Below are 27,972 nucleotides of genomic sequence, written 5' to 3' on the forward strand. Positions count from 1 at the left end.
AGCTGGGGCATTGCTGAGTCCAAAAGGCATCACCTGATATTCAAAGTGTCCTACCGGAGTATTGAACGCCGTCTTCCATTCGTCTCCCTCCTTGATTCGGATTAGATTGTATGCCCCTTTCAGGTCAATTTTGGAAAACCAGGTTGCCCCCAGAACTTGGTTAAATAAATCCGGAATCAATGGACAGTGATTTTATTTAATCTCCGGTAATCGATACATGGCCTAAGACCACCATATTTTTTCTTAACGAAGAAAAACCCCGCCCCCATAGGAGAGACAGAAGGTCTAATATGCCCTTTACCAAGGCTCTCCTTAATATAATCTTCCATGGCCTTGCGTTCGGGCATAGAAAGATTATAAATTCGTCCTTTAGGAAACTTGGCCCCCTCTACTAGCTCTATGGTACAATCATAAGGTCTATGGGGGGGTAGAACCTCCGGGGTTGGTGATGAGAATACATCAGAATATTCCATAACAACAGTGGGTAAAGTATCAGACTTTACTGAGACCCCAGCCTGTACCACGGACAAGCACGAGTCACACTTAGGCCCCCATCTCACCAACTCCCCATTGGACCAATCTATAGTGGGGTTATGTAGTCGGAGCCAAGGCAACCCTAGTACCACCTCAGCCGGTAGGTTCTCTAGGACTAAAAGCGAACATCTCTCTGAGTGGCACACACCCACGGTTAGAGAAATCTCTGAGGTACATAAGCTCACCGTACCACCAATAAGAGGAGTAGCATCAATAGCCATGACATGGATAGGAGTTGGTAAGGCAAACATAGGAATACCCAATCTTACGGCATACTCAAAGTCAATAAAGCTAGCCGCTGAGCCAGAATCAATAAAGGCCTTACCCGGCCATTTATCTACTCCCAGAGAAATCGTAATGGGTACCGAAAGCTTACATTTAGAAAATTCAGGGTGTACCTGGTCTTTAGGTTGCCTTGCCTTAGGAGACTTGACAGAGAGGACCTTCTTAGGACACTGGTTGATCCAATGGTCAGGATCTCCACAGTAAAAGCATTCTCCACGTCTGCGGCGAAGATTCCCTCGGGTCATGCCAACCTGCATGGGTTCCTCGGTGGAGATCTCAGCATTGTCTCTGGGATAGGCCTCTGACTGGACCACCATCTGGGAAGAGAACTGTTGTTCCTGTCGTCTCTCTCTAACCCGTCGGTCGAGTAGGACAACAAGGGTCATCATCTCCTCTAAGGTCTCTGGAAGTTGATAACTGACTAGAAGATCCTTTAATTTATCAGACAGACCTGACCTGAACTGACTCTTCAGGGCTGGTTTGTTCCATCCTGAGGGGACACACCACCTTCTAAATTGGGTGCAATAATCCTCCGCTGGTAGATTGTCCTGAACCAGTTCCTTTAGAGCCGTCTGGGCTACTAGAGCCCTGTCTGGTTCATCATAGAGGGTACCCAGGGCCTGAAAGAACCCCTCCACAGAATATAAACAACTGGCGCCAGCAGGTAAAGAGAACACCCAGTCCTGGGGATCACCCTGTAATCGGGAAATGATAATGCCCACGCGTTGACTCTCGGGGCCAGAGGACACGGGGCGCAAACGGAAGTAAAGTTTACAATTCTCCTTAAAAGAGAGAAACTTCTTCCGGTATCCAGAAAAGGGTTCTGGGAGCTTAATCTGGGGCTCAAAATGCGGACTGGAGGCCTGAGGAGTGGAAGAACCTTGCCCTAACTCTAAAGAACTGAGTATTTCCCCTAACTCCTGCACCCTCTGCGTCAGATTTGAGACATGGTCAGTCAGGGTCACCAGAGGATTCATAATACAGTGGTTATTGGGCCTGTTAATCTGTAACGGTCGCGTACACACACACACAGGGGGAAGGGAAGTGACCACTGCGCTCCACCCTTACCCCTGGCCCTGCCTACTTGCCTCGCGAGTCCTAATGACAGGGGACAACTGGACGGCAATCCCTAACTTGGAATAAGTGCAGGGATGACAGACAGACAAACAACAGGACGTGAACGGACCGAGTCAATACCAGGAAAGCTACAAAGTACAAAGGGAGCAAGCAGAGAATTGTCAGGAGAAGCCGGGGTCATAAAGTACACAAGGAGCAGGCAGAGGCTCGTCAGGAATTCAGCAGGAGGTAAGTACGCCAGGAAAGACCAAATCACAGGTGGAACCTAAATTACAGGCAACCTGTGGCCAGGAGGCTGCCTGTATTTATAGTGGGGAGTGAGGGTCATGTGACGTGGCCAGCGTCACATGACCGACAGACCAACCAGTCGAGCACCGAGTGATCAGCTCGGCGCTCAAGGCAGACTTAGGAGCAGGGAGCCACCCAGCTAGTAACGCCGCCCTGGGAATGAAGTCAAACACAGATCCTCATTCCCAAAGCTAAGCAACAGGTCTGCGGGAAATGGGGGACCGAGTGCACCTTCGGAAACCCCGTTACACGCAGTGACCGTGGCGTGGATTCAAACAAAGGGGAGGGAGCCAGCGTTTTTTTAACCATCTCCCCGTTCGAAAAATCAATTCAATTCACCTTTCGGGGACCCTTGGTGTTGTACGTGGCTGGGTGGAGGAAGAAACCTTCAATGACATCGACGGGACATGGCTAGCTTGGTATCCAACCTTGTGCAAATGGGAAGTTTGCGGTTGGGCAAATGGACTGTTTGCGTGCATTAAAAGGGGAGTTTGGTCTGTCAATGTCTGTAAAGCGGGCGTAACCCTTACAACCACCTGATCGATACAACATCATACCTGATCGTATACACACACTGGATGTTTTAAACCACGTTGTTCAAAAAAAAATTGGATTGTTAGGTGATTTATGCCTTTTATGGATTAAAATCCAACTCTGCGTCAACTATGTAATTTTCCAAGGGAGTTTTGCCATGGATCCCCCTCCGGCATGCCACAGTCCAGGTGTTAGTCCCCTTGAAACAACTTTTCCATCACTACTGTGGCTAGAAAGAGTCCCTGTGGGTTTTAAAATTCGCCTGCCTATTGAAGTCTATGGCGGTTCGCCCGTTCGCGAACATTTGCAGAAATTCGCGTTCGCCATTCGCGAACTGAAAATGTTATGTTGGCGACATCTCTATTGTCTTCCTCAGCCGTAAGCTCACTCCAGCCGAGACCTGGTACAGTATAGTGGAGAGAGAGTGCCTGGCTATCAAGTGGGCACTCGAGTCTCTCCGCTATTATCTGTTGGGGAGAAAGTTCCGTCTGGTGACCGACCACTCCCCTCTCAAGTGGATGAGCCAGGCCGAAGAAAGGAATGCTCGGGTCGCCAGATGGTTCTTATCTTTACAAAACTTTACATTTACAGTAGAACACAGGGCAGGTCGTTTACAGGGAAACGTGGATGCCCTGTCCCGGGTACACTGTCTGGCGTGTGTTCACCCCCTCAGGGTTGAACAAAGGGGGGGTATGTGACATAGCAAGGGGTTTTGTTTGGGAAGGCAGGTATTTTCGTCCCAACATGGGTGGCTGGGCTGAATTCCAGCCAGGTGAGATGAAATACCGGACCGGAATTTAGGTGCCGGTCCGGGTTTTGGCAGCGCCTGGTTGTCCTTTGAATAGGCAGCTGGGCTCAGAATCTGAGTCTCTGTTTTGGGATCTGAAGCATGATGCTGTGCTGGAAGATTAGGAGCCGCATGAGGGCTGCACGCTGGGACTGCCGGGGATAAAACGGCTAGCAAGGTGACATGTCTGTTCTATGGACTTTTTCATTGTGTGAATTAACACCAAGACTGTAATAAGTCGTTTTTCTTTTGCCTATTGTGGGAATAAACACTGACATTTTGATTTACGAACTTGTTTTGCCTCTGTACTGCGTCCGCTTACCCTGCCTACCAGAGCAAATCCTCACTATATATATATAAGCTAATATATACCATATATAGATATGTTATGTATATATATATACATTTTGGGGCATATCTTAATAAAGGCCCATAGCTGGCAGAGGATCCGCCAAAGTTATGAAGAGGCGCAGGCCTCTACATAACTTTGGCGCATCCAGCACCAGTTCTAAATGTAAGACAGCTTCCGAACTGTCCTACATTTAGACCATTTTCTACACCTAAGGGTCTGTAACGGATCACCTGGCCCCCGACTGAGTACCTCCGTTGATGGATGCTCCTAGCGTTTCCTGAGGTTTCCAAGCACTCTGGCAGACACCACAATCACCGAACCGAAGAAGCATATGAATGCTGTAGACCGTTGAATAGGAAACCATACGAATAGGTTTACACTCCTAGCAGTCAAACTGGAACAGCATGCAATAAATCCTCCCCCAAGAATGAGACGACACTTCACTTTGAGGGTTAAAGCAGGAACTGACTTTATTTAGACATAGCACACTACTTTAAACCCCCCAACAGCCTCATTTACATACAATAGGGCACATAGATGACTATGGTACAAGGAAAGGTGGGGCCAGACAATAGCAAGGGCTGATGGGAGATGGAGGAGGGACAGAGCAGCTAGATTACTGGTCTCCCAGTGTCCCTGAGACAACACCTTGCTGGGGAAACAATGGGACAGGAAAAAGGGGGAGGAGAAGAGGCACAGAAAAGCAATGCCTTTAACATAGTAAACATTACAGTTTACAATACATAGCAATACAATTTAACCGAACCAATAATAACATACATAATATTAAAGGCAGCCTGAATGCAATCTGCTACACAGTCTTAAAGGGGCATTGTTCCTAAAAGTCATAATATGTCCACGGATGGCCATTAAAGGGCCAGTAGCAGCAATATAAAATACCACATGCCCAAATTGCATTCAAACGAACAAATTTACCAGGGGCCATAGTCAGCAGGTAGGAGGCGGGTAGCCAGGCCTCTCCAATGCCCAGTGGCAAGGCGGGTTCCGCACAGGGTCCATTCACACGTCCGTAGAATGGGTCCGGATCCTTTCTCCAACGTTGCAGAACGAATCCGGACCCATTCATTCTCTATGGGGCCGGAAGAGATGTGGACAGCACACAGTGTGCTGTTCGCATCAGCATTTCAGGAACGCGGCCCCGATCTTTCGGTCCGCGGCTCCCCCAAAAAAATAGAACATGTTCTATTCTTGTCCGCAATTGCGGACAATAGGCAGTTCTATGGGGGTGCCGGCCGGGTGCATTGCGGATCCGCAATACACTACGGAGGTGTGAATGGACCCTAAAACTGGCGTAGAAATTGGTAAATAAAACAGGTCTACAGGTCTGTCCCCTTCCCCACCCACAGTTTTAGACTAACCGTTGCACTGCCATCTGCATCTGAAATACGCCTAAATTAGGAGCATTTCAGATTAGTAAATGACCCCTTTGTGTCTGTGTGTAGATTATTAGATAGATAGAGAGATGATAGATATAAAATGGATAGGTAGATAAATAGAATATGGATTGGTAGGTAGGTAGATGGATAGGTAGGTAGTTAGATAGATGATAGATAGATGGATAGAGAGGTAGATGAATAGATAGAATATGTAGAGATAGATGTATACCTAGATGGATGGGTAGATAGAATATGGATGAATGGATGGATAGTTAGGCAGATAGATGGATGGATGGAGAGGTAGGTACATGGAACTGGGGCAGATAGTGGCCCATTCACCACCTCCGCCTCCATCTTCTCTCCCTGGGAGCCGCGCACATACTAAGGTCTCCTCAGAAGACAATGGCCGGTCCAGCCCTCGCCGGGGTCACGTGGTGTGCTGCTGATGCGGCACGTTGGGGGGCGGGGGGAGCATCCTCAGCAGCCGGTACCCGGGAGGCAGCGGCACAGCCGGCATTCACACAGCCGCCGCCTGACCCCAGCAGACATGCGGTGTGCCGGGCACACATCTACAGGGCTGAGGACCCCGCTGAGGAGCGCCTCCATACTGCACTGATACCTCATCTTCCCTAACAGGACACAGACATGAAGATCTGGAGCTCGGAGCATGTGTTCAGGTACCGGAGCATTGTCCTGGGGCTCTGCAGCCTGCCATGTTCTGCTGGTGACCTGGGTGACTGGATGCATCCATCTGCCCACCATGCATACTGAGCCTGACACCTGACAACCCTACATGCATACTGAGCCTGTCATATAGGTGACCTATACTCCTGACAACCGTACATTCATACTGAGCCTGTCATATAGGTGACCTATACACCTGACAACCCTACATTCATACTGAGCCTGTCATATAGGTGACTTATACACCTGACAACCCTACATGCATACTGAGCCTGTCATATAGGTGACCTATACACCTGACAACCCTACATTCATACTGAGCCTGTCATATAGGTGACTTATACACCTGACAACCCTACATTCATACTGAGCCTGACACCTGACAAACCTACATTCATACTGAGCCTGACACCTGACAACCCTACATGCATACTGAGCCTGTCATATAGGTGACTTATACTCCTGACAACCCTACATTCATACTGAGCCTGTCATATAGGTGACCTATACACCTGACAACCCTACATTCATCCTGAACCTGACACCTGACAACCCTACATTCATACTGAGCCTGTCATTTAGGTACTTATACTCCTGACAACCCTACATTCATACTGAGCCTGTCATATAGGTGACTTATACACCTGACAACCCTACATTCATACTGAGCCTGTCATATAGGTGACCTATACACCTGACAACCGTACATTCATACTGAGCCTGTCATATAGGTGACTTATACTCCTGACAACCCTACATTCATACTGAGCCTGTCATATAGGTGACTTATACACCTGACAACCCTACATTCATACTGAGCCTGTCATATAGGTGACTTATACACCTGACAACCCTACATTCATACTGAGCCTGTCATATAGGTGACCTATACACCTGACAACCGTACATTCATACTGAGCCTGTCATATAGGTGACTTATACTCCTGACAACCGTACATTCATACTGAGCCTGTCATATAGGTGACTTATACACCTGACAACCCTACATTCATACTGAGCCTGTCATATAGGTGACTTATACACCTGACAACCCTACATTCATCCTGAACCTGTGATATAGGTGACCTATACACCTGACAACCCTACATTCATACTGAGCCTGTCATATAGGTGACCTATACACCTGACAACCCTACATTCATACTGAGCCTGTCATATAGGTGACTTATACACCTGACAACCCTACATTCATCCTGAACCTGTGATATAGGTGACTTATACTCCTGACAACCCTACATTCATACTGAGCCTGTCATATAGGTGACTTATACACCTGACAACCCTACATTCATACTGAGCCTGTCATATAGGTGACTTATACACCTGACAACCCTACATTCATCCTGAACCTGACACCTGACAACCCTACATTCATACTGAGCCTGTCATATAGGTGACTTATACACCTGACAACCCTACATTCATACTAAGCCTGTCATATACGTGACTTATACTCCTGACAACCCTACATTCATCCTGAGCCTGTCATATAGGCGACTGTATGCACCTGACAACCCACAATGCAGTTGTTAATTATGTTTCTCATTTCATGGTTAATGTTGTCACTTGTGGCTGCCATTTTTACAAAACTGAATGAGAAGGGCGGCCATTTTGGTTGTCACATTTTTACATAGTTAAAGGGGTACTCCGGGGTTTAATACTGTTCTTTCTTCTAATATGTGAAAGAAAGATTGTTAGGTCAACACCTACCCATCCCCCGCTCTGCCGACTCACAAGCCCTCACAGCTTTGTCGTTGAAAACATTTTTAAAGGTTTTTATTTTTTTAAAGTAGTAAAACATAATAAAAACCATATAAACTTTTTATCGCTGTAATCACACTGACCCGCAGAATAAGCTCTTCCTGTCAGCTTTAGCGCTTACGGAACGCCTTAAAACAAAACCCCAAAAACCATGGTGGAAATACATTTTTTTTATTTCTTGTTTAATTAATTTTAAAACATTATGGACGTATCGTCAGTTTTTCAAATGTAAAAGATGTGCGGACTTTTGAAGCCATTTTTTAAAGTAAATTTGCGGATAGTTTTGATTAACCCTTCAGTGACAGATATAGTTACTGCATTGTGTTGGATCCATAATGATCTGGCGGGTACTGCCCGTTGTACCAGTGAGATAGTGGCGGGGGTGCAGCTATAATACTAAATAATCACCGCAGAACCTAAGGCATTTGACAGATGGAGGGGGGCTTCCTATGTCAGCTCATTGCCTTCTCCATCCCACCAGTGGCGTACATAGAGACGTAAGGGCCCCATAGCAAGGATCAAACCAGGGCCCCCACACAGGACAGAAGGGGTTCTGCCTAAACCCTTTTCAGTGAGCCTTGGGCCATTATTTCTGCCTCATTTGCTAAAGGTTGTTCCTTTAGAGAGTAGAGTCCTGACCAAGTGTTCACCTCCAGTAGAAGAGGAGATAATCCCAAATAAGACTGGGCCCCCTCTTGCCCTGGGCCCCATAGCAGTCGCATGGTCTGCCGCTGTGGTAGTTACGCCCGTACATCCCGCACAATAGCGAGGGGCTGATGTGTTTCTATTGCTGGGGCCTGTCAGTGGTCTGCCTCACGTCTGCCATTAGACTGTGACTGTCGGTGTAAGGCCCTTCCACACAGTCAGTGGACCTCATTTATCAAAACAGTCTAACAGGAAACCGGTCTTAGTTGCCCATAGCAGGCAATAGAGCTCCCCTTTCATTTCTTAAAATGTTCTGAAAAAATGAAAAGTGACTCTGATTGGCTGCTATGGGCAACTGTTAGACAGTGTTGATACCCGAGATCCAGTGTTTGGTCGGTGATTTCCATCAGTTATTGTCAGCCAAAACCAGGTGCGGGTCAGAAACAGAACAAGTGCAAATCTTTCCATTATACCTGATTTCTGTATAGGCTCCGCCTATTATACCTTATTTCTGTATAGGCTCCGCCTATGATACCTTATTTCTGTATAGGCTCCGCCTATGATACCTTATTTCTGTATAGGCTCTGCCTATGATACCTTATTTCTGTATAGGCTCCGCCTATGATACCTTATTTCTGTATAGGCTCTGCCTATGATACCTTATTTCTGTATAGGCTCCGCCTATGATACCTTATTTCTGTATAGGCTCCGCCTACGATACATTATTTCTGTATGATACCTTATTTCTGTATAGGCCCGCCTATGATACCTTATTTCTGTATAGGCTCCGCCTACGATACATTATTTCTGTATGATACCTTATTTCTGTGTAGGCTCCGCCTGTGATACCTTATTTCTGTATAGGCTCCGCCTACAATACATTATTTCTGTATGATACCTTATTTCTGTATAGGCTCCGCCTATGATACCTTATTTCTGTATTGGCACTGCCTATTATACCTTATTTCTGTATAGGCTCCGCCTATGATACCTTATTTCTGTATAGGCTCCGCCTACGATACATTATTTCTGTATGATACCTTATTTCTGTATAGGCACTGCCTATTATACCTTATTTCTGTATAGGCCCGCCTATGATACCTTATTTCTGTATAGGCTCCGCCTATGATACCTTATTTCTGTATAGGCTCCGCCTATGATACCTTATTTCTGTATTGGCACTGCCTATTATACCTTATTTCTGTATAGGCTCCGCCTATGATACCTTATTTCTGTATAGGCTCCGCCTACGATACATTATTTCTGTATGATACCTTATTTCTGTATAGGCACTGCCTATTATACCTTATTTCTGTATAGGCCCGCCTATGATACCTTATTTCTGTATAGGCTCCGCCTATGATACCTTATTTCTGTATAGGTACTGCCTATTATACATTGTTTCTGTATAAGCTCCGCCCATTATGCCTTATTCCTGTATAGGCTCCGCCTATGATACCTTATTTCTGTATAGGCTCCGCCTATGATACCTTATTTCTGTATAGGCTCCGCCTACGATACATTATTTCTGTATGATACCTTATTTCTGTATAGGCACTGCCTATTATACCTTATTTCTGTATAGGCTCCGCCTATGATACCTTATTTCTGTATAGGCCCGCCTATGATACCTTATTTCTGTATAGGCACTGCCTATTATACCTTATTTCTGTATAGGCTCCGCCTATGATACCTTATTTCTGTATAGGCTCCACCTACGATACATTATTTCTGTATGATACCTTATTTCTGTATAGGCACTGCCTATTATACCTTATTTCTGTATAGGCCCGCCTATGATACCTTATTTCTGTATAGGCTCCGCCTATGATACCTTATTTCTGTATAGGTACTGCCTATTATACATTGTTTATGTATAAGCTCCGCCCACTATGCCTTATTCCTGTATAGGCTCCGCCTATTATACCTTATTTTTGGTTTTGATTCAAAGGATCGCTGCCTTAGGTCCCCCAGTGGGACATAAAAAAGTACAATGTTTAATAAAGTTTTATATATAAAAAGTCACCCCAAATCAATCAATAAATAAAAAAACTATTTTTTTTAAATTAAAAACGTTTTTTATTGAGAGAAAAAAAAAACCCTGTTCACAATGGGTACTGCAGTAGTCTTTGGCCTCTTGCACACGACCGTATGGCTTTTTCAGTATTTTGCGGTCCACAAAAAATGGATCCACAAAAAAAAAGGATGACGTCCGCGTGTATTCCGTTTTTTGTGGAACGGAACAGCTGGCCTCTGATAGAACAGTACTATCCTTGTCCGTTATGCGGACAATAATAGGACATGTTCTATCCTTGAACGGAACGGAAATACGGAAACAGAAGGCATATGGAGTACCTTCCATTTTTTTTTGCGGATCCATTGAAATGAATGGTTCCGTAAACGGAACGCAAAAAATGGAACGGAAACGGAAAATATAAACGCTCGTGTGCAAGAGGCCTTTAACTGATGCATATTGGGCGCTGCCGAAACAGCCTGCCAGATCTCCTACACTAGTGTGAAACTAGCCTTAGAGTGCAGTCACTAAAATTAATTTGTCCGAAGAACAGAAAAATAAAAAGATAGAGACCCATTATTTTAGGGTACTTTCACACTTGCGTTAAAGTTTTCCGGTATTAAGTTCCGTCCTAGGGGCTCGATACCGGAAAAAAACGCTTCAGCTTTATCCTAATGCATTCTGAATGGAAAGCAATCCATTCAGAATGCATCAGGATGTCTTCAGTTCAGTCACTCTTACGGTATTTGGCCGGAGAAAATACTGCAGCAAGCTGCGTTATTTTCTCCGGCCAAATTTCCGGAATACTTGCCGGAATGCCGGATCTGGCATTCATTTCCATTGAAATGTATTAATGCCGGATCCGGTACCAAGTGTTCCGGGAAAACCGGCTCGGGTTTCTCGATCTGCACATGCGCAGAACTTTAAAAATGTGAAAAAAATAAATACCGGATCTGTTTTTTCCGGATGACACCGGAGAGACGGATCCGGTGTTTCAATGCATTTGTTAGTCGGATCCGCATTTGGATCCGGAAACAAATGCTATCTGTTTGCAAACAGATTTCCGGATCCGGCAGGCAGTTCAGTCGCTGGAACTGCCTGCTGGATTCGTCAAAACGCATGCAAACTGATGACATTTGTCAGACGGATCAGGATCCTGATACGTCTGACAAATGCATTGAAATGCCGAATCCGTCTCTCTGGTGTAATCTGGAAAAACAGATCCGGCATTTAATTTTTTCCACATTTTTTGCGGTCTGAGCATGCGCAGACTGCACAGCCGGATCCGTTTTGCCGGAACTCTCGGGGCCGGATCCGGCATTAATACATTTCAATGGGAAAAAATGTATTAATTTTATCTAATTTTAGACGCAGATAAAAGCGCAGCATGCTGCAGTATTATCTCCGTCCTGAAAAGGCAAAAAGACTGAACTGAAGACATCCTGATGCATCCTGAACGGACTGCTCTCCATTCAGAATTTATGAAGAGAAAACTGATCAGTTATTTTCCAGTATTGAGCCCCTAGGACTGAACTCAATGCCTGCAGGACCTTTTCTCCTGTCTATATCTCTGACAGAACTGACAGAAACTGATCATAACTGATGCTCAAAAAAGAAGGATCAGTTATTTTTAGTGCAATGTGATGCTAACTGAGCATAACTGATCATAACTGGTGCTCAAAATAACCGATCTGTTTAAAAAAAAAAATATTCTGTTCTTCTGACTAGGGTTGAACGAACCCGAACTGCAAAGTTTGGGTTCGTACCGAACTTTGCAAGTTCGGGTACCCGGACCAGAACCCAGACTTTTTCACTGAAGTTCGGGTTCGGGTCAGTTTATTATTTTCCGTTATAACATGATTATAGTGGAAAATAATAGCATTCTAATAGAATGCTAAATAAAATGGCCATTGAGGGGTTAAAAATAATAATAATAAAAACCTCACCTCATCCATTTGATCGCACAGCCGGCATCGTCTTCTTTCTTCTTCTTTGAGGACCTGCAAAAGGACCTGCGATGACGTCACCGCGCTCACCACGTCACCGCAGGTCCTGCTGAATGAAGATGGAAGGACCTGCGGTGACATCACCGTGCTTACCATGTGGGAATGGAGTTCATGAGGAGACATGAAGTACAGAGACTGCACACAAGCAGAGAGGAGGATGAGGCAGCTCTATAGCTCAGTGTTGTGAAGTAACTTGTCCTGCTGTGTGATCAAGACAGGTTTTGTGTGAACTAGTAATATGTTGGTCTGTGAAAAAGCTATATTCCTTAAAAGAGGGTGCCCACAAAAATTTGATAAACTATGGAGTGATTGGTTGTCCAATAGCGGTAGCACGATATAGAGAGTAGGAGCAGAGTTACATACCGGAGTTAGTAAGGAGGGGGGAGCGGGGGTAGATGGTAGTTTGGGCGGGGGGTTATTAGGGATAATTATATTTCATATATCTTAGTGGAAAAAGAAGTTGACAATGCAAAAAAAGAAAGTACCAAGAGCTTTATTTTTCCTTGATATGCTTTATTGTACATATTGTATACATGTAAATTATCTTTGTCAATAATATTAAAAAAGATTTGATTAACAAAAAAAAAGTGGCCCCATGTTGTAACTGGGTCCAAATTGACAGAAGACGGGATAAAATAAGTAGGCAGGGACAACCGAAGTAGGCGGGGCCTGCAATACTGTAGTGCAGCGCAGAATACTGCCCCAGCAGAACCAGATACCACAGGGCAGCACAAAATACTGCCACCCTCGCCACAGTATTCAACTGTATCACAGTTGAGTTCAGGAGGGCACCTGTGGCCATTGAGCATCAGATCTTTATCTACCTGGCCTGCGGCCATCAAGAGAACTTGAGTGGCCCCCTGGGCATCAGCCCACCGGGAAATTTTCCTGTAGGGTCTATGGCCAATTCACCCCTGCTGGTGGCCATTTTAAATCCTTCCTGGAGAACCCGTTTAGTAGTCACTTACACCTGGGTTACACCATATCACATAGTGACTACTAAGGAGGGGCAGACATAGAGCCATCTAACGGTTGTCACCAGCCCGTCATGATGGAGAACGTCTGATTCTCCTGTCAGCATTTGCTCCTCAGCTTGCCGGCCTTGAACACTATAGGTATTGTCTGGACTGAACGCTGCCGTCTACTGAATATAAAACAGCTTAGCGCAGAACTTCTTTTATGTCTTGCACATGGCTTTGCTCTTATGTAATGGGAAAGGCTTGCGCGTGATAAAATCCAACCTGCCTGAACCTTGTTTTTGGGTGGCAATATGGCTGCATACAGAGTGTATATGGCACGGTGCCCTTTGGCCTAATTGCCAGTCAATCAGGCACCACATCTCAGGAATCCTGATTAAAGGACAAGCATGAAGGGAGGTAAGGCGGTGGTAAACGCTTCCATTAAAGGAGATATGCCACAAAAAATATTCAACTTTTTTAAAACTAGGACCTGGATCTGAATTAGGGATCGACCGATTATCGGTTTTACCGATATTATCGGCCGATATTCAGGATTTTGACCGTTATCGGTATCAACATCTATTTTGCCGATATTCCGATAACGTATTGGGAACACAGAACGCGCTGCTCTCAGCGCTCTCCGTGTTCCCTCAGCAGCACAGGGGAGAAGGAAGCAGTGTCTCCTCCCCCTGTGATGCCGCTGCCGCCAATGAGAGGAGAGAAGACAAGAGGAGGGGCTGTGGCCACCGCGCCACCAATGATGTTAACTTACTCATTCATTCATATACAGGAGGCGGGAGCTGGCTGCAGAATCACATAGCCGGCTCCCGACCTCTATGAGCGGTAGCTGCGATCTGCGGTAGTTAACTCCTTAGGTGCCGCAGACCGCAGCTACCGCTCATAGAGGTCGGGAGCCGGCTATGTGATTCTGCAGCCAGCTCCCGCCTCCTATATATGAATAAATGAGAGATTTATCTTCATTGGTGGCGCAGTGCGCCCCTTAGTATTAATCATTGGTGGCGCAGTGCATTTTTAAAAAAAAATGAAAATTCACAGATTATCTGTATAAATTATCGGCTATCGGCCTGAAAGTTCACAAATTATCGGTATCGGCCCTTAAAAATCCCTAATCTGAATACTTTTGTAATTACATGTAATTAAAAATTTACCATAGCCACTGAGTTATTCAATACAATGTATCTGTATAGCGCCACCTGCTGTTTATTCTCTTCCTTTTTTCTTGTCCACCTCACTGAGGTGGTCGCACACGCTCAGTTTAAATTTTCATCTACCACCTACCACATCTTCTATTAGAAGCTGGGACAGTTACAGGGAAAGAGCTTCAGCAGAAAGGACACACCCCCTGAGCTGTCAGCCAGAAATCAATCTAGCAGAATAATTGGAGCAATGAATGGAAGAAGCTGTGGATCCATGTGCAGTACAGGGCTGGTTCTATCATTGTGCATTGTACTATATGATGTCTGATTTTCATGTTTTTTTTTTACATCAATCATGGCATAACCCCTTTAAGAAAAATTACTTATATGGAAGTATTAGACATAAAACAGCTATATGTGCCTTTCAATAGCAATTACTAGCCTGTAATACTTAGGATGTTAATATGTTGTATACTTTCACTTACAGTCACCCATGGGACACAGTCATTAAGGCAGCCATGCGGAAATATCCGAATCCCATGAATCCTTGTGTAGTAGGTGTGGATGTCTTTAATCGGAGTCTGGATAACCAAGGAAGGCTACACAGTTATCGTCTCCTCAGCACGGAGTGGAGGCTGCCTGGCCTTGTGAGGGCGGTAAGTACAATTTTGTATAAAGTATTATTAGGTATCCTAAATTACTAACACGCCGTATTGAATCCTACCATACCAGACACAGCTAAAACGTCAGATTTTTATTTTTTTACCTGTAATTATATATAATGTAAAATGTAATGTTACAGTCAGATCTTAGGCTACATGGTCACCCAGGCTTCACTACCTCAACTGCTCCAGGCTATCTTGATTCGGCCATATGCTTTTGCAACTGACTGGTCGAGTGGACCTGTGCGAATAATGATTCAACCCATGCAGCTCTTGAAGAGGGTCAGTAGAATTAACCTTAGGCCTCATGCACACAGCCGTGCCGATTTTTGCAGTCCGCAAACCACAGATCCGCAAAAAACAGAAGCCGCCCGTGTTGCCTCCCGCAAAGCGCGGACAAGAATAGGACATGTTATATTTTTTAAGCGGGGCCACGGAACGGAGCCACGGATGTGGACAGCACACATTGAAGTGAATGGGTCCGCATCCGAGCCGCCAAAACGGTGCCTCAGATGCGGACCCAAACAACGGTCGTATGCATGAGGCCTTATGACCCACATTCACACAGCAGTGAAAAAAAACTGTCCGTTTTTTTTTTCCTGCTGATGCCTTTCTGTGAAATGGCCCTTCAATTGTATGGGGCGGTCGTTCCATGAAAACAGACAAAATAGGACATGTGATAAACCCCATAGCCTGCTGTTGTTCTTAAACGGTGGTGTGAATGTAGCCTAAACCAGGCATAGTACATGGTTGCTGAGATATCTTAGTTTTACTTAGGGCTTCAGTGCACCGAGGGGTTTGTCCTAGTCCCTTGGTGCACTTTCCCCACTGAGCCATGTCCCTTCCCATGTCTAATCCCATGCATTCGGTTACTGGTGGATGCACAATATATCTCCTTTGGGTTTTCCCGCTGTCGAGATCATTGCGGCAACAGTAAAACGTGATGGCGATGCACTGCGCATGCGGCATAGATTCCATAATTCGTGCATGCACAGTACATCTGCTTCGGGTTTCCTCACTGCTGAGATCATCTCCCAAAGGAGATGTACTGCACATGCTCAGATTTAGAGAATCCACAGCATATGCACGGGAATCGAGGGCTGGGCAAGAGTACAATGAGGATGCCTAGTCCTGTCAGTCAAGGCAAGGGGGCATGGCTATGTAGGGAAAGTGCAGGAGCTGTAGTGCACCAAGGTGCTGGGGGACGCCCCTCAGTGTACTGATGTCTTTATTAGATTATTTCAATCTAAGACATCTCAGCAACTGCAAAATCACCTTTTGACAATAAAGGCATAATTTTAATCATCAGGATCACTGTTTAATAGGGTTGATCCTGCTGATTATTCCTATTTATAGCAAGTTTTCTTAACGTGCATGTCAAACTGAAAATGAAAAATTGGCAATTCTAGCAAAAAAATCCCAAAAACATACGTAGTAACTAAAATCCATGCTTAAAGGGGTTTTCACACCTGGGACCCCTGCTGATCAGCTGCTACCAAGCACAGTGCCGTCCATTGAATAGCGACTGTGCTTGGTATTACAGCTCATCCCCTTTCACTTGAATGGGACTGAGCTTTGCCTAGGCCACGTGAACCAATAAATGTGATATCACTGGCCTAGGAAGACGCCACGGCACTCGCTGGAGCATCACAGCCTCTTCAAACTGCTGATTGGTGGGGGGGGTCTCAGTGTCGAACCCCTCCAATTAGATATTGATGACCTATCCTGAGTATCAGCACCTTGGAAAGCCCCTTTAACGTGTGCATATACATTGCTCAAAAAATTTAAGGGAAAACTTAAATCACACATTGGATCTCGAAGAATAAAAGAATTATGTTGAAAATCTGATATTTGTAATTGTGTAAATTGTTGAGAAAAAAATGATGTGTCATTGGAAACCAAAATCATGAACCAACCGTGTGCCAAATTCCAAACCATCCCAAAAATAAAAGTAAAAAATTCAAATGACAGGTGAATCCAATTTTTGTGTATTTCATCACTTCAACTTAGGGCTCGTTCACACGACCGTGGTTTGGTTCTGCATCCGAGCCGCATTTTTTGCGGCTCGAGTGCGGACCCATTCACTTCATTTGGCATCTGTTGCTCTGTTCCGTGGCCCCACAAAAAGGATAGATCATGCCCTATCCGTTTTGCGGACAAGAATAGGCATTTCTACAATAGGCCGTCCGTTCCACAAAACACGGCACGTTTGTGTTTACCAGCACTTAGAAATGTGACTTAGTAGTGTGTATGGGCCACCTGTACCTGCATGCTCTCCTGACAACATCTGGGAATGTTCCTGACAATCGATGGTGTCCGGGGTATCTCCTCAGACTCCTTCTAAACCCAGATCAGTGAGCTCCTGGACAGTCTATCGAGCTACTTTGCGGCATTGGATGCACTGATACAGAATGTCCCAGAGCCTCTCAATTGGATTCAGGTCTGGGGAATGTAAGTGGCAGTCAATGGCATCAATGCCTTCATCATCAAGGAATTACCTACACACTCTGTTCACATGAGGCTGGGTATTTTCCTGCACCACTGTAAGGTCTAAGTGGCTTACAGAATTTCATCCCAGTACCTAGCAGCAGTCAATATTCACATGGAGGTTTGTGCGATACTCCAAGGATATGCCCCCCCAGACCATAACTGGCCCACGACCAAAAAAGTCATGGTAGATGATATTGCAGGCAGCACAGCGTCTCCAGACTCTTTCACCCTATGTTACATGTGCTCAGTGTTAACCTGGTCTCATCTGTGAAGAGAACCATTCGCCAAAGGCGGACCTTCCAATTTTGGTGTTTTCTAATGAATGCCAATCGAGCTGCATGGGGCTGGGGTATGAGCACAGGTCCCACTACAGAACATTGGGCCATTTTGCCAACCTAATGGAGTCAAGTTGTTCGGAAATATGTTGACCAGTAGCTTGTTGGAGGTCATTTTGCAGGTCTCTGGTAATGTTCAGACTGTTCCTCTACTGGTCCTGATGCTGGGATGTTGCTCTTCTGTTGCCCTGCCCAGCTTCCCCCTCTAAGGCTTCGTTCACATCACCGTTCAGCCTTCCGTTCTCCTGCTCCGTTTAGGAGCAGGAGAATGTAAAGGACGGATAAGGCACATAACTGACGCCAAACGGAGCCCTCAGGCCCCCTAGACTATAATGGGGTTCATTATGTTTCCGCTCAGAAGACGACACATTTATCGATCACGTGGCCTAGGAGCAGCTCAGCCCCATTCAAGTGAATGGGGCCGAGTACGATACCAAGCACAGCCGGTATACAATGTACGGCACTGTGCTTGGTAAGCTGAGAGAAGACCTCTGTGTCCTAGGTATCAGACCCTCACCAATCAGATACTGATGACCTATCTTGGAAAACCCTTTTAAGAATTAATTAGTCTCATCCTCACACTTTATTTTTATTTTTGCCTACAAAATTGAAGGTGCCAATTTGGCCCGTTGGACTAATATGAAACAGTTGAGGGCATCCAGTAAATGTTCCAAAATATAAAATTGCAGCAATTGTATAAGTCCATGTATTAGTTTTATGGACTGTGACTACAAAGATTCTAGATCTAACTTTGAACATTATTTTCTATGATTCATTTCAGATTCTTGGAACCAGCAGAACTTTGACATATATTAAGGAACATTCTGTAGTGGATCCAGTAGAAAAGAAAATGGTCTTATGTTCCACAAATGTGAGTGTCATTTGACGTTAGCCCTATAATATTCTGTCCTATTCCCATGGGGTCAGTGTTGTCTTCTTATATCACATATATCTTATAAACTTTTTTTTCTCTGAGAACACCAGCCCTTGACCAGATTTTCATTTCCACTACATGCAATAGCGTTATGGCATACTGGCCATCTTCATTGGAAAGGCACCGAATCTCTAGAAGACCACTTTTAAATGCAGTCTTGGGGTTATTGTTTCCACTCCATTTTTGTGTTGCCAAGGAGAGTTTGTCTTCAGTCTTAAGTCCTACTGAGTACTCAGGATGCCTGTGGGGTAGGTGGGGTGATGGGCAGTGATAGGGGACATGTACATAGTCAGGGACTGAGGTAGTGACAAGAATCAGCTAAAAGCCCCTGTATGTTACACACGGGCATCTTCAGCGCTCAGTAGAACTGAAGACTGTAGACAGCCTCTCCTGCTGTAAGAGCTTTGCTAAGAAGACTCTTCACTTTCTTTTTCCTAGTACAAAGAAACATCTTTCCCTAAAAAAGTATATTATAAAATGTTTAACATCCATGTCCCTACACAATATTAAAAATAAATTGAAATGAAAAGTGCAATAACATTATATCTCCCAAACTAAACTCCAGTATAATGCTACTGGTTCCCTTGAGATATATCTACATGTGTGAATGTAGATTACATAGTTAATGCGGTTGAAAAAAGACATAAGTCTATCAAGTTCAACCAATAGATAGGCGGGGACGTGAATCCCAGAAAGGAAGATTAAAGCCGTACATTATCTACAGGGCACGGGAAGCATACCGAGGATCTGTCACCAACAATGTCAGCTTACACAGGATGGTGGTCTCTCCTTGTGACCTTCTGCATGTAGAGACTGTTGTCATACAAAGGGCATAACAAAGTAGTGCAGAGAAAACGTACCAGTAATTGCCTACAGGAACCAATCAGATTCCAGCTCTGAATTTTCCAAGGCACGTTGATGGAAACAAAGAGTGACCGGATGGTATAGGCTACAGCTACTGTTTTGTTTGTAGTATAGTTTTGAATCTCGCGTTCCCTTCTTCAATAGCATTGTAATCATTTAGTATTTTCTTTTTCCATTTTAGATTTCACTTACAAATTTGGTGTCCGTTGATGAAAGGTTGGTTTACACCCCCCACCCGGAAAATCCAGAAGAGTAAGTACATTAAATACTATTCGATTGGTTTTCATATTTTATATTCATGTTTCCTGAGACTTACATTTCCAGTTCAAATTCAAAACTTTGTCATTTACTTCATCAAAATGACACAGATTTGGTGCTTTCATAAGTCACATGAACTCCATCTCCACCATTATTAGGCTTCAGTCAACTATTTCAGAAGAATAGCTAGATAACTTCATAGTGGGGCCCATCAGGGCAGAACTCGGACGAGCACAACTTACAGCTGTATCACCATCCTCAGAATGCTGATACAGTGGAGACCTATGTACTCTCTGCCATGCCATTCTTAATGTTGTAGACCACAGATCACGATAAGCCTCTGGCCTACAGAATGAGAGGCCTACGCATAGAGTGTCAGTGCCGTGGCGCAGGTGGCACAATGACGTCATTGCGTTGCTTTTGCTAGGACCTTAGCTGTGCAGGCAAAAGGATGACTTGCTGCACTGATTGGTGGATCAGGATGAGGTCAGTATAATTTTTTTTTCCTGAAACACAAAAGTGGCAATTATTCTAGTGTGTGGCGCTTAGGGGGAAACCATTGCTTTTTGGAGATAATTATTCATTTTTTTAGCAGGCACTTAGGAAGACACTATTACTTTTTAGGGGCCACTCAGAGCATTATTATCTTCAAAGTAATCTGTTTAATTCACTGTTAAAGGGAATCTGCCACCAACGATCTCCATATCCAGTGGTTTGCATAAACACATAGCTGTGGTTCACCTGATTAACCCTTTAAGGACAGGGCGATTTTCCCTTTTTGCGTTTCCATTTTTTCCTCCCAGCTTTCCTGAAGCCATAACTTTTTTATTTTTCTTTTCATATAGCCATATGAAGGCTTGTTTTGTGCGGGACAAGTTGTCCTTCCTAATGGGACCATAAATTTAATATCTTCATCAGACCCCCAAAACAGACAAAAATAAATAAATAAAATAACTTCCCTTTCCTGACCTGTATACACAGTGCTCATTGAGCAATGGAGAAGGCAGGGAAGGTAAAAACAAAAAACTTCCCTTGCCTTCTCCTTAAGGAGATTGGCTGTCACTGACAGAGGGCTTTCCCCGCTGCTAAATCTGCAAGAAAGTTCAGAAATGTTCTTGCAGAATGAAGTGCTAACCGCCTGGATATTTATAGTCAACAGGCAGTCCGAAAGTGGTTAAGTAACTTTCTAAATAATCCTCATTAAAATTATTTCCAACCATTCTGCTGAGTAACTTGTGCATGGCAGATCAGAGTGTGCAGAAGGAGGAAAGCATTCAAGTTTTCTAGATGGGCATATAACCAAAGCTGAACTATAGACTATAGACTGAAAGAAAATCTCACACAAGGGATTGAGGGAAATCACACAACCTATGTATGAGTGTACAGAGAGAGTGGGACCCAGAGAGGGATGAGAAAATAATATATTTCTCATCACCATTGTCAGCACAAGTGAGAGAAAGTTTAGTGGGAGCAGTAGATGGGGAAATCAGTCCAGGAATGAATGTGTGTTAATACATAACAGCTAGTGAAGGCAGAAGCATCCTGGTCAATTGAATAGGACAAAGCTGTAATACACGACACTGCTGCTACTAAAAGTACAGATGACCGATGAAAAAGTAAAACAAAGAAGATTCTGCAGCACTTAGCCAAGCACCATGGCCCCTGATTGGCTGAAGTGCTGATGATTGGACCTCAAGCAATCTAATATTGATGGCCTATCCTGAGGACAGATTGTCTTCTTTAAAACAAAAGGGAATGCTTTTGATAATGAATTATTGTAGGCATTGTTCAGTATGTGGTTTCTCATTGCAGGACAGTACTGACACAAGAAGCCATAATTACTGTTAAAGGAGTCAGCTTAAGCAGTTACCTGGAAGGACTAATGGCCAGCACTATCTCATCAAATGCAAGAAAGGTATGAAGAATTCAGTTATTTTGGAGGAAATACTGAAAATGCTGCACCTAAACAAAGAGTAACATCTGTAGGCTTTCACCTAAAAGCAGAGAAGGACCACTGGCCCTGAACAGCCCCTTGATTATACATAAGCCATTTGAAGGCTATGTACACCTTCGGGGGATTTTTTTTTTATGATTGCATTTTACTCATTTTGGGTTAAAAAAAATAATTTTTTCAATTGGTCGTTCTTAAAATATATAGGGTTAACAGTTTTTCTAGCTGTGTGTATCATACTTTTTAATTTCCCTTTGTTGTCTAATAAACCTTATCTCTAAATTACTTTAAATTAAGGTCATACAAACGTATTTAAGCTACATTCTTATCAGTAAGATAGGAATTGAGCTACAATGAGTGTTTAGGAGGCCAGAGATAAGAAGCTCCTCAGCTGAGATGCCTGACAGAACAGAGTGAAAATTCGGATCCTGCTACTTGAGAATCTCAAGGCTGCACAGAGACAGTGGTTTAAATTTTTTAATAAATACCAATTGAAAAAAAGTATTTTAGCTCAAAATGACTACAATGCAAATATAAAAAAAAATGCCCCCCAAAGGTGTACATAGCCTTCAATTAACCAATGAGTAACAGGTTTATGTAGCAGCTGATTTATAATGCAGAGTCTGTTCTTAAGTAAGGGTCTACAGGTTGTCGGTCTTCACACAGATAAACGCAGCCCAACTAACCTGTGCCTGTCCCAGATCCTCCTAACTTCCAGTGCCAGTTGTGACTGGACTTTTGAACAACAGCAGCTGCAGTTTATATGTAGGTATAATATATACCCTCCCCCTACCTTGCCTGCTTGCTGCTTTCCCACACTGTCCAGAGGAGCGGATAGATAAAAGAGAATATTACATGTATGAGTGTATGCGAACATGGCTGTATATATGCAGGGAGCATGTGTCTGGATCTCCCAGCCAGTGTATTTTTGTATACTGAATTATCTCCATGTTACTCTAGGGGTGGGATGCAATTGAATGGATCATTCAGAACTCTGAGAGCACAGTAAGCTAACAGTGACTGTCTCCGCTTTTTATACTGACAATGGTAAGGATACTACTCTGCTACACATTATACCTACATGGCCTGTGAATTACACCTGCAAAGAACATGAATAATGGATGTGCGTGTGATGGTGGGATTAAAGGGGTGGTGCCACGAAGAATACATTGCTCAACCCAGCACTTGGATCTGAATACTTGTAATTGCAAGTAATTAAAAATTTAGTATAGCTACTGAGTTATTAAAGAAGATGTATCTGTATGGCACACACTCAGTTTAAATATTCAACCTCCACCAGCCATATCTTCTGTTAGAGGCTGTATCAGTTACAGGGAAAGAGCTACAGCAGAAAGGACACACCCCTGAAATAAATCTTGCTGAACAATTAAAGCAATGAATGGGGAGATCTCTGGATCCATGTGAGGTACAGGGCTGGTCCTAGCTTTGTTAGAAAGAGATTGTCATGTACTGTAGGATGTCTGATTTTTTACATCAATCATGGCATACCCCTTTAACGGGGTGTCCAGGTTCAGAGCTAAACATAACCGGACATAGCCCCTTCACCCATTCGGCCCCTATGAGTTGAGCATTCATGCTCCGATGCTCCCTCTTGCCCTGGGCGCAGGGCAATGGCTTTTTATTTTTATTTTTTTACACACACAGAGGTTTCCGCCTAGCTGTGTCCCTGGTGACGTCACCCGCACTAATGGGCTGTAATTAGCACTGCCCTAGGCTGTATTATAGGCTAGGGCAGCACTAAAGACTGCCCATTAGTGCTAGTGGCATCACTGGGCTCACTGCTAGGAGGAAACCTCTGCCTAGCACGCTCATCAGGTCACCGGATCTGAAGAAAAAGCCCTTGAATTGCTCCGATGCTCCACTCATAGGGGCTGAATGGGTGAAGAAGGGGTTATGTCCGGGTTCAGCTCTGAACCAGGACAACCCCTTTAAGGGATCTGTCCAGCCCAGAAGGTAATACTCACCTTACCAATGCTCTGTTTCCTGGGTCCCCTGCGGCCCTATGACGTGTCAACACAGCATGTGAGTATTTCAGCCAATCACTGGCCACAGTGGTGACCTCAGTGGTGCATAGTGTGTCGGCACATCATTGCTGCAGCAAGAAGAACAGATGAAATGAGAATTCAGGAGCATGGATTGTTACGACTATGTTGTGCAGTTCTTCTGTTATTCCTACTAGCAGTTTATGAATAAATTGACAACAGAGTGTTCCCCTGCACATTCTGGCACAGTGCAGTCAATACAGGGACTCATTCTTTTGACAAGGGGAAATTGTAACACCCTGCTAGCAATTTATCCATAAACTACTATTAGATTAGACTATTAGATATAATAGAACAGCACAACATACAGACATAAGACTAGAGGCTCCAGAATTGTTCTTACATTGGAAATGCATGAAGCTATTAAACCAGACATGTCAGGAGAGGGGACAGGTCCTCTTTAAAGGGGTTATGCCGTGACTGATGTGAAAAATCAGACATCATATAGTACCTCACAATATCTTTACAAAGGTAGAACCAGCCCTGTACTTCACATGGATCCGGAGATCTCCCCCATTCTTTGCTTCAATTGCTCTGCTAGATTCTCTTCCTGTTGGCAGCTCAGGGGGCATGTCCTTTCTGATGCAGCTTTCTTACTATCCCAGCTCAGGGGGCATGTCCTTTTACTATCCCAGCTCAGGGGGCGTGTCCTTTCAGATGCAGCTTTCTTACTATCCCAGCTCAGGGGGCGTGTCCTTTCTGATGCAGCTTTCTTACTATCCCAGCTCAGGGGGCATGTCCTTTCTGATGTAGCTCTCTTACTATCCCAGCTCAGGGGGCATTTCCTTTCTGATGTAGCTCTCTTACTATCCCAGCTCAGGGGGTGTGTCCTTTCTGATGCAGCTTTCTTACTATCCCCGCTCAGGGGGCATGTCCTTTCTGATGTAGCTCTCTTACTATCCCAGCTCAGGGGGCATGTCCTTTCTGATGTAGCTCTCTTACTATCCCAGCTCAGGACACTGTCCTTTTACTATCCCAGCATGTCCTTTCTGGTGCAGCTTTCTCCTTGTACCTGTCATAGCAGATTCTGCTGGTGGCAGTTGAAAGATGGAATTAAGTATATGGGACCATGCTCTTCCAGCTCAATGGATGAACATGCACATTACTATACAGATTAAAGACCAAACCAGGAGGTACCATTATATTGAAGTTAAGAGAATATTTTACAACTGGATTCTTTTTGTTATAGAAAGTCAGTTACAAAAGTAGCTTTTCATACTGAATTTTATTAACTAACATTTAATGGTGGCACAACCCTTTAAAAGGGTTTTCCAAATTTTCTACCTGTGGATAGGTCATCAGTACCTGATCGGCGGGGGTCCAACACCCGAGATCCCTGCTGATCAGCTGTTTGAGAAGGCAGCGGTGCTTCTGTGAGTGCCGTGACCTTCTGTCTGCTTTTCCTAGGCTGAGTGATGGTACGTTCATCGATCACGTGGCCTAGGAGCAGCTCAGCTCCATTCAAGTGAATGCGACACCAAGCACAGCCGCTATACAATGTACGGCGCTGCGAGACGGCAGCTGTGTCCACAGGAGCACCGATGCCTTCCTAAAACATCTGATCAGTGGGGGTCCCAGGTGTCGGACCCCCACCGATCAGATACTGATGACCTATCCTGAGGATAGGTAATCGGTAAAAAAAAAAAAATTCTTGGAAAACTTTTTTAACTGCCCGTTTGCACATGAATTAAAAGTATCTTTTCTCCAGAATGAAGTAACAGATGCTGAGGTCCAGTTACATGTTGCTTTTTAAAAAATGCATTGAAAACCACACCTTTTCCCCACAGTCAATGTGTTCCACCTGTAAAAACTCCATGGGCAATTACCACATTCATTTAACATCTTACCTGTAAAAAAGGCAATTGCTGTAAAACTGTGTTTTCAATGCATTTTTAAAAAGCAAACCGACTGCAACGTGTAAACGCACCCCTTAGGTATCAATACATTCAGCTGAGGTAGCCCTACAAGGCATTGTGCCTGGTTTAACAGTGAGTTTCCTGGTGACTGACTTCCTTTAAAGGGGTTCTCCTGGTCATCAATCTCAGATTGGAGGGGGTTTCGACTCCTGGCACCACTGCCGATCAGCTGTATGAAGAGGCCGCCGGGCTCCTTGAATTCTTAGAACTCTTCCTAGACCAGTGATGTCACCGTACATCAGTCACATGACCAAGGTGCAGCTCAGTCCCTTTCAAATGACTGGGGCTGAGCTGCAATACCAGGCACAGCCACTATCTAATGGACAGCGCTGTGCTTGGTAAGTTGTAAGGAGGCCGTTGCATTCACCAGAGCTCTGGTGAGTGCGTGGCTTCCTTAAACAGCTAAAATCGCCTATTCAAACATCCATGGTGGATTCAGGGTGCGAAATATCAGTTGGCTGACAAATATTACATGTATATAAGTAGCTTAAAGGGGTTGTCTCCCTTCAGCAAGTGGCATTTGTAATATAGAGAAAGTTAATACAAGCCACTTACCAATGTATTGTGATTGCCCATATTGCTTCCTTTGCTGGCTGGATTCGTTTTTCTATCACATTACACACTGCTCATTTCCATGGTTACGATCACCCTGCAATTCAGCAGCAGTGGTGGCTGTGCTTGCACACTATAGGAAAAAGCACCAGCCTTTCTGGTAGCCAGGAGGTGGGAGCGCACATATGCTAGTGTTTTTTCCTATAGTGTGCAAGCACGACCACCACTGCTGAATTGCTGGGTGGTCGTAACCATGTAAACGAGCAGTGTATAATTTGATGGAAAAATGAATCCAGCCAGCAAAGGAGGCAATATGGGCAATCACAATACATTAGTAAGGGCCTTGTAATAATTTTCTCTACATGATAAATGTCATTTGCTGAAGTGACACAACCTCTTTAAGAGTTTATTCACATGCTGCATTTTTTTCTCCTTAGGTCAATTTTAGTACTGTCATGTTAACAGATGAAGGCTACATGCACATGACCCTATGTGTTTTGCGGTCCACAAATTGCGGATCCGCAAAAAAAAAATAATTGATGAAATCCGTATGCCATGCGTTTTTTTTTTTTGATCCATTGTAACAATGCCTAAAATGGACAAGAATAGGACATGTTCTATTTTTTTTTTGGCGGGGCTACGAAACGGACATACTGATGCGGACAGCACATGGTGTGCTGTCCACATTTTTTGCGGACCCATTGAAATGAATGGGTCCACATCCTATCCACAAAAAAACGGAACGGACACGGAAACAAAATACGCTTGTGTGCATGAGGCCGAATGCTGCTGTTTTTCCTGTACTATTATTGAAAAGTGATACATCTGTGGGGAATATTAAAGGGATTCTGTCACCAGATTTAACCCTATTAAGCTAGCTGACATTAGCGATGTCACCAGAGCACAGGGCTGGCAGACAGATGCGAGCGCTGCCTGGCCTTGTCAATCAGGACTTGGAGGGAGACGACAAAGGCGGGAGAACGGAGCCTCTAGGAGCAGGAACAACGCCCCCCCTGCTCCTAGAGACTAATTAGCATATTATAAAAGTTAGATTTCTGGCGTAACGGGGGCATAGATAAAAGTAGGAATAGGCTAGTTAGGTTTAGCTGACATTAGCACATCGCTACTGTCAGCTAGCTTGATAGGGTTAAATCTCGTGACAGAAACTCTTTAAGCCAATAATTTTACAATCCGTCTTTCTTTTTAATTTACATCCAGGAACAGTTATTGACACATTACTCACATCGCGAATGTACCTTCAAGGAATGCTGTATGATTGCCATTATGGACCAATAACTTTTCCTCCATCGAAAATATCTTCCGATTAATATTTTGTATGAATAGTTTTTTAAACGATCATCAGTTGACTGGATGCAATAAAGGAGCACCCCTTATTAGACTTTCATATTGATTGTGAACAGAATTCTACATATATGTTTTGAATGT

At 44.2% G+C, this 27,972-nt stretch overlaps 1 protein-coding gene across 1 annotated transcript; it reads left to right on the forward strand.

Annotated features, from left to right (window-relative positions):
- The first annotated feature begins 5,823 nt into the window (after nt 1-5,823).
- Nucleotides 5,824-27,915, forward strand: PRELID3A (PRELI domain containing 3A). Its single transcript, XM_040432249.1, has 7 exons — nt 5,824-5,931; nt 14,989-15,157; nt 18,770-18,859; nt 19,968-20,038; nt 21,857-21,959; nt 22,956-23,042; nt 27,745-27,915. Exons 1-6 carry the CDS (start codon nt 5,900-5,902, stop codon nt 23,007-23,009), a joined length of 519 nt encoding a protein of 172 aa, XP_040288183.1. The 5' UTR covers nt 5,824-5,899; the 3' UTR covers nt 23,010-23,042; nt 27,745-27,915.
- The last annotated feature ends 57 nt before the right edge of the window (nt 27,916-27,972 follow it).

This window comes from Bufo bufo, chromosome 5 (genome assembly GCF_905171765.1).
Source record: "Bufo bufo chromosome 5, aBufBuf1.1, whole genome shotgun sequence".
Taxonomy (NCBI): domain Eukaryota; kingdom Metazoa; phylum Chordata; class Amphibia; order Anura; family Bufonidae; genus Bufo; species Bufo bufo.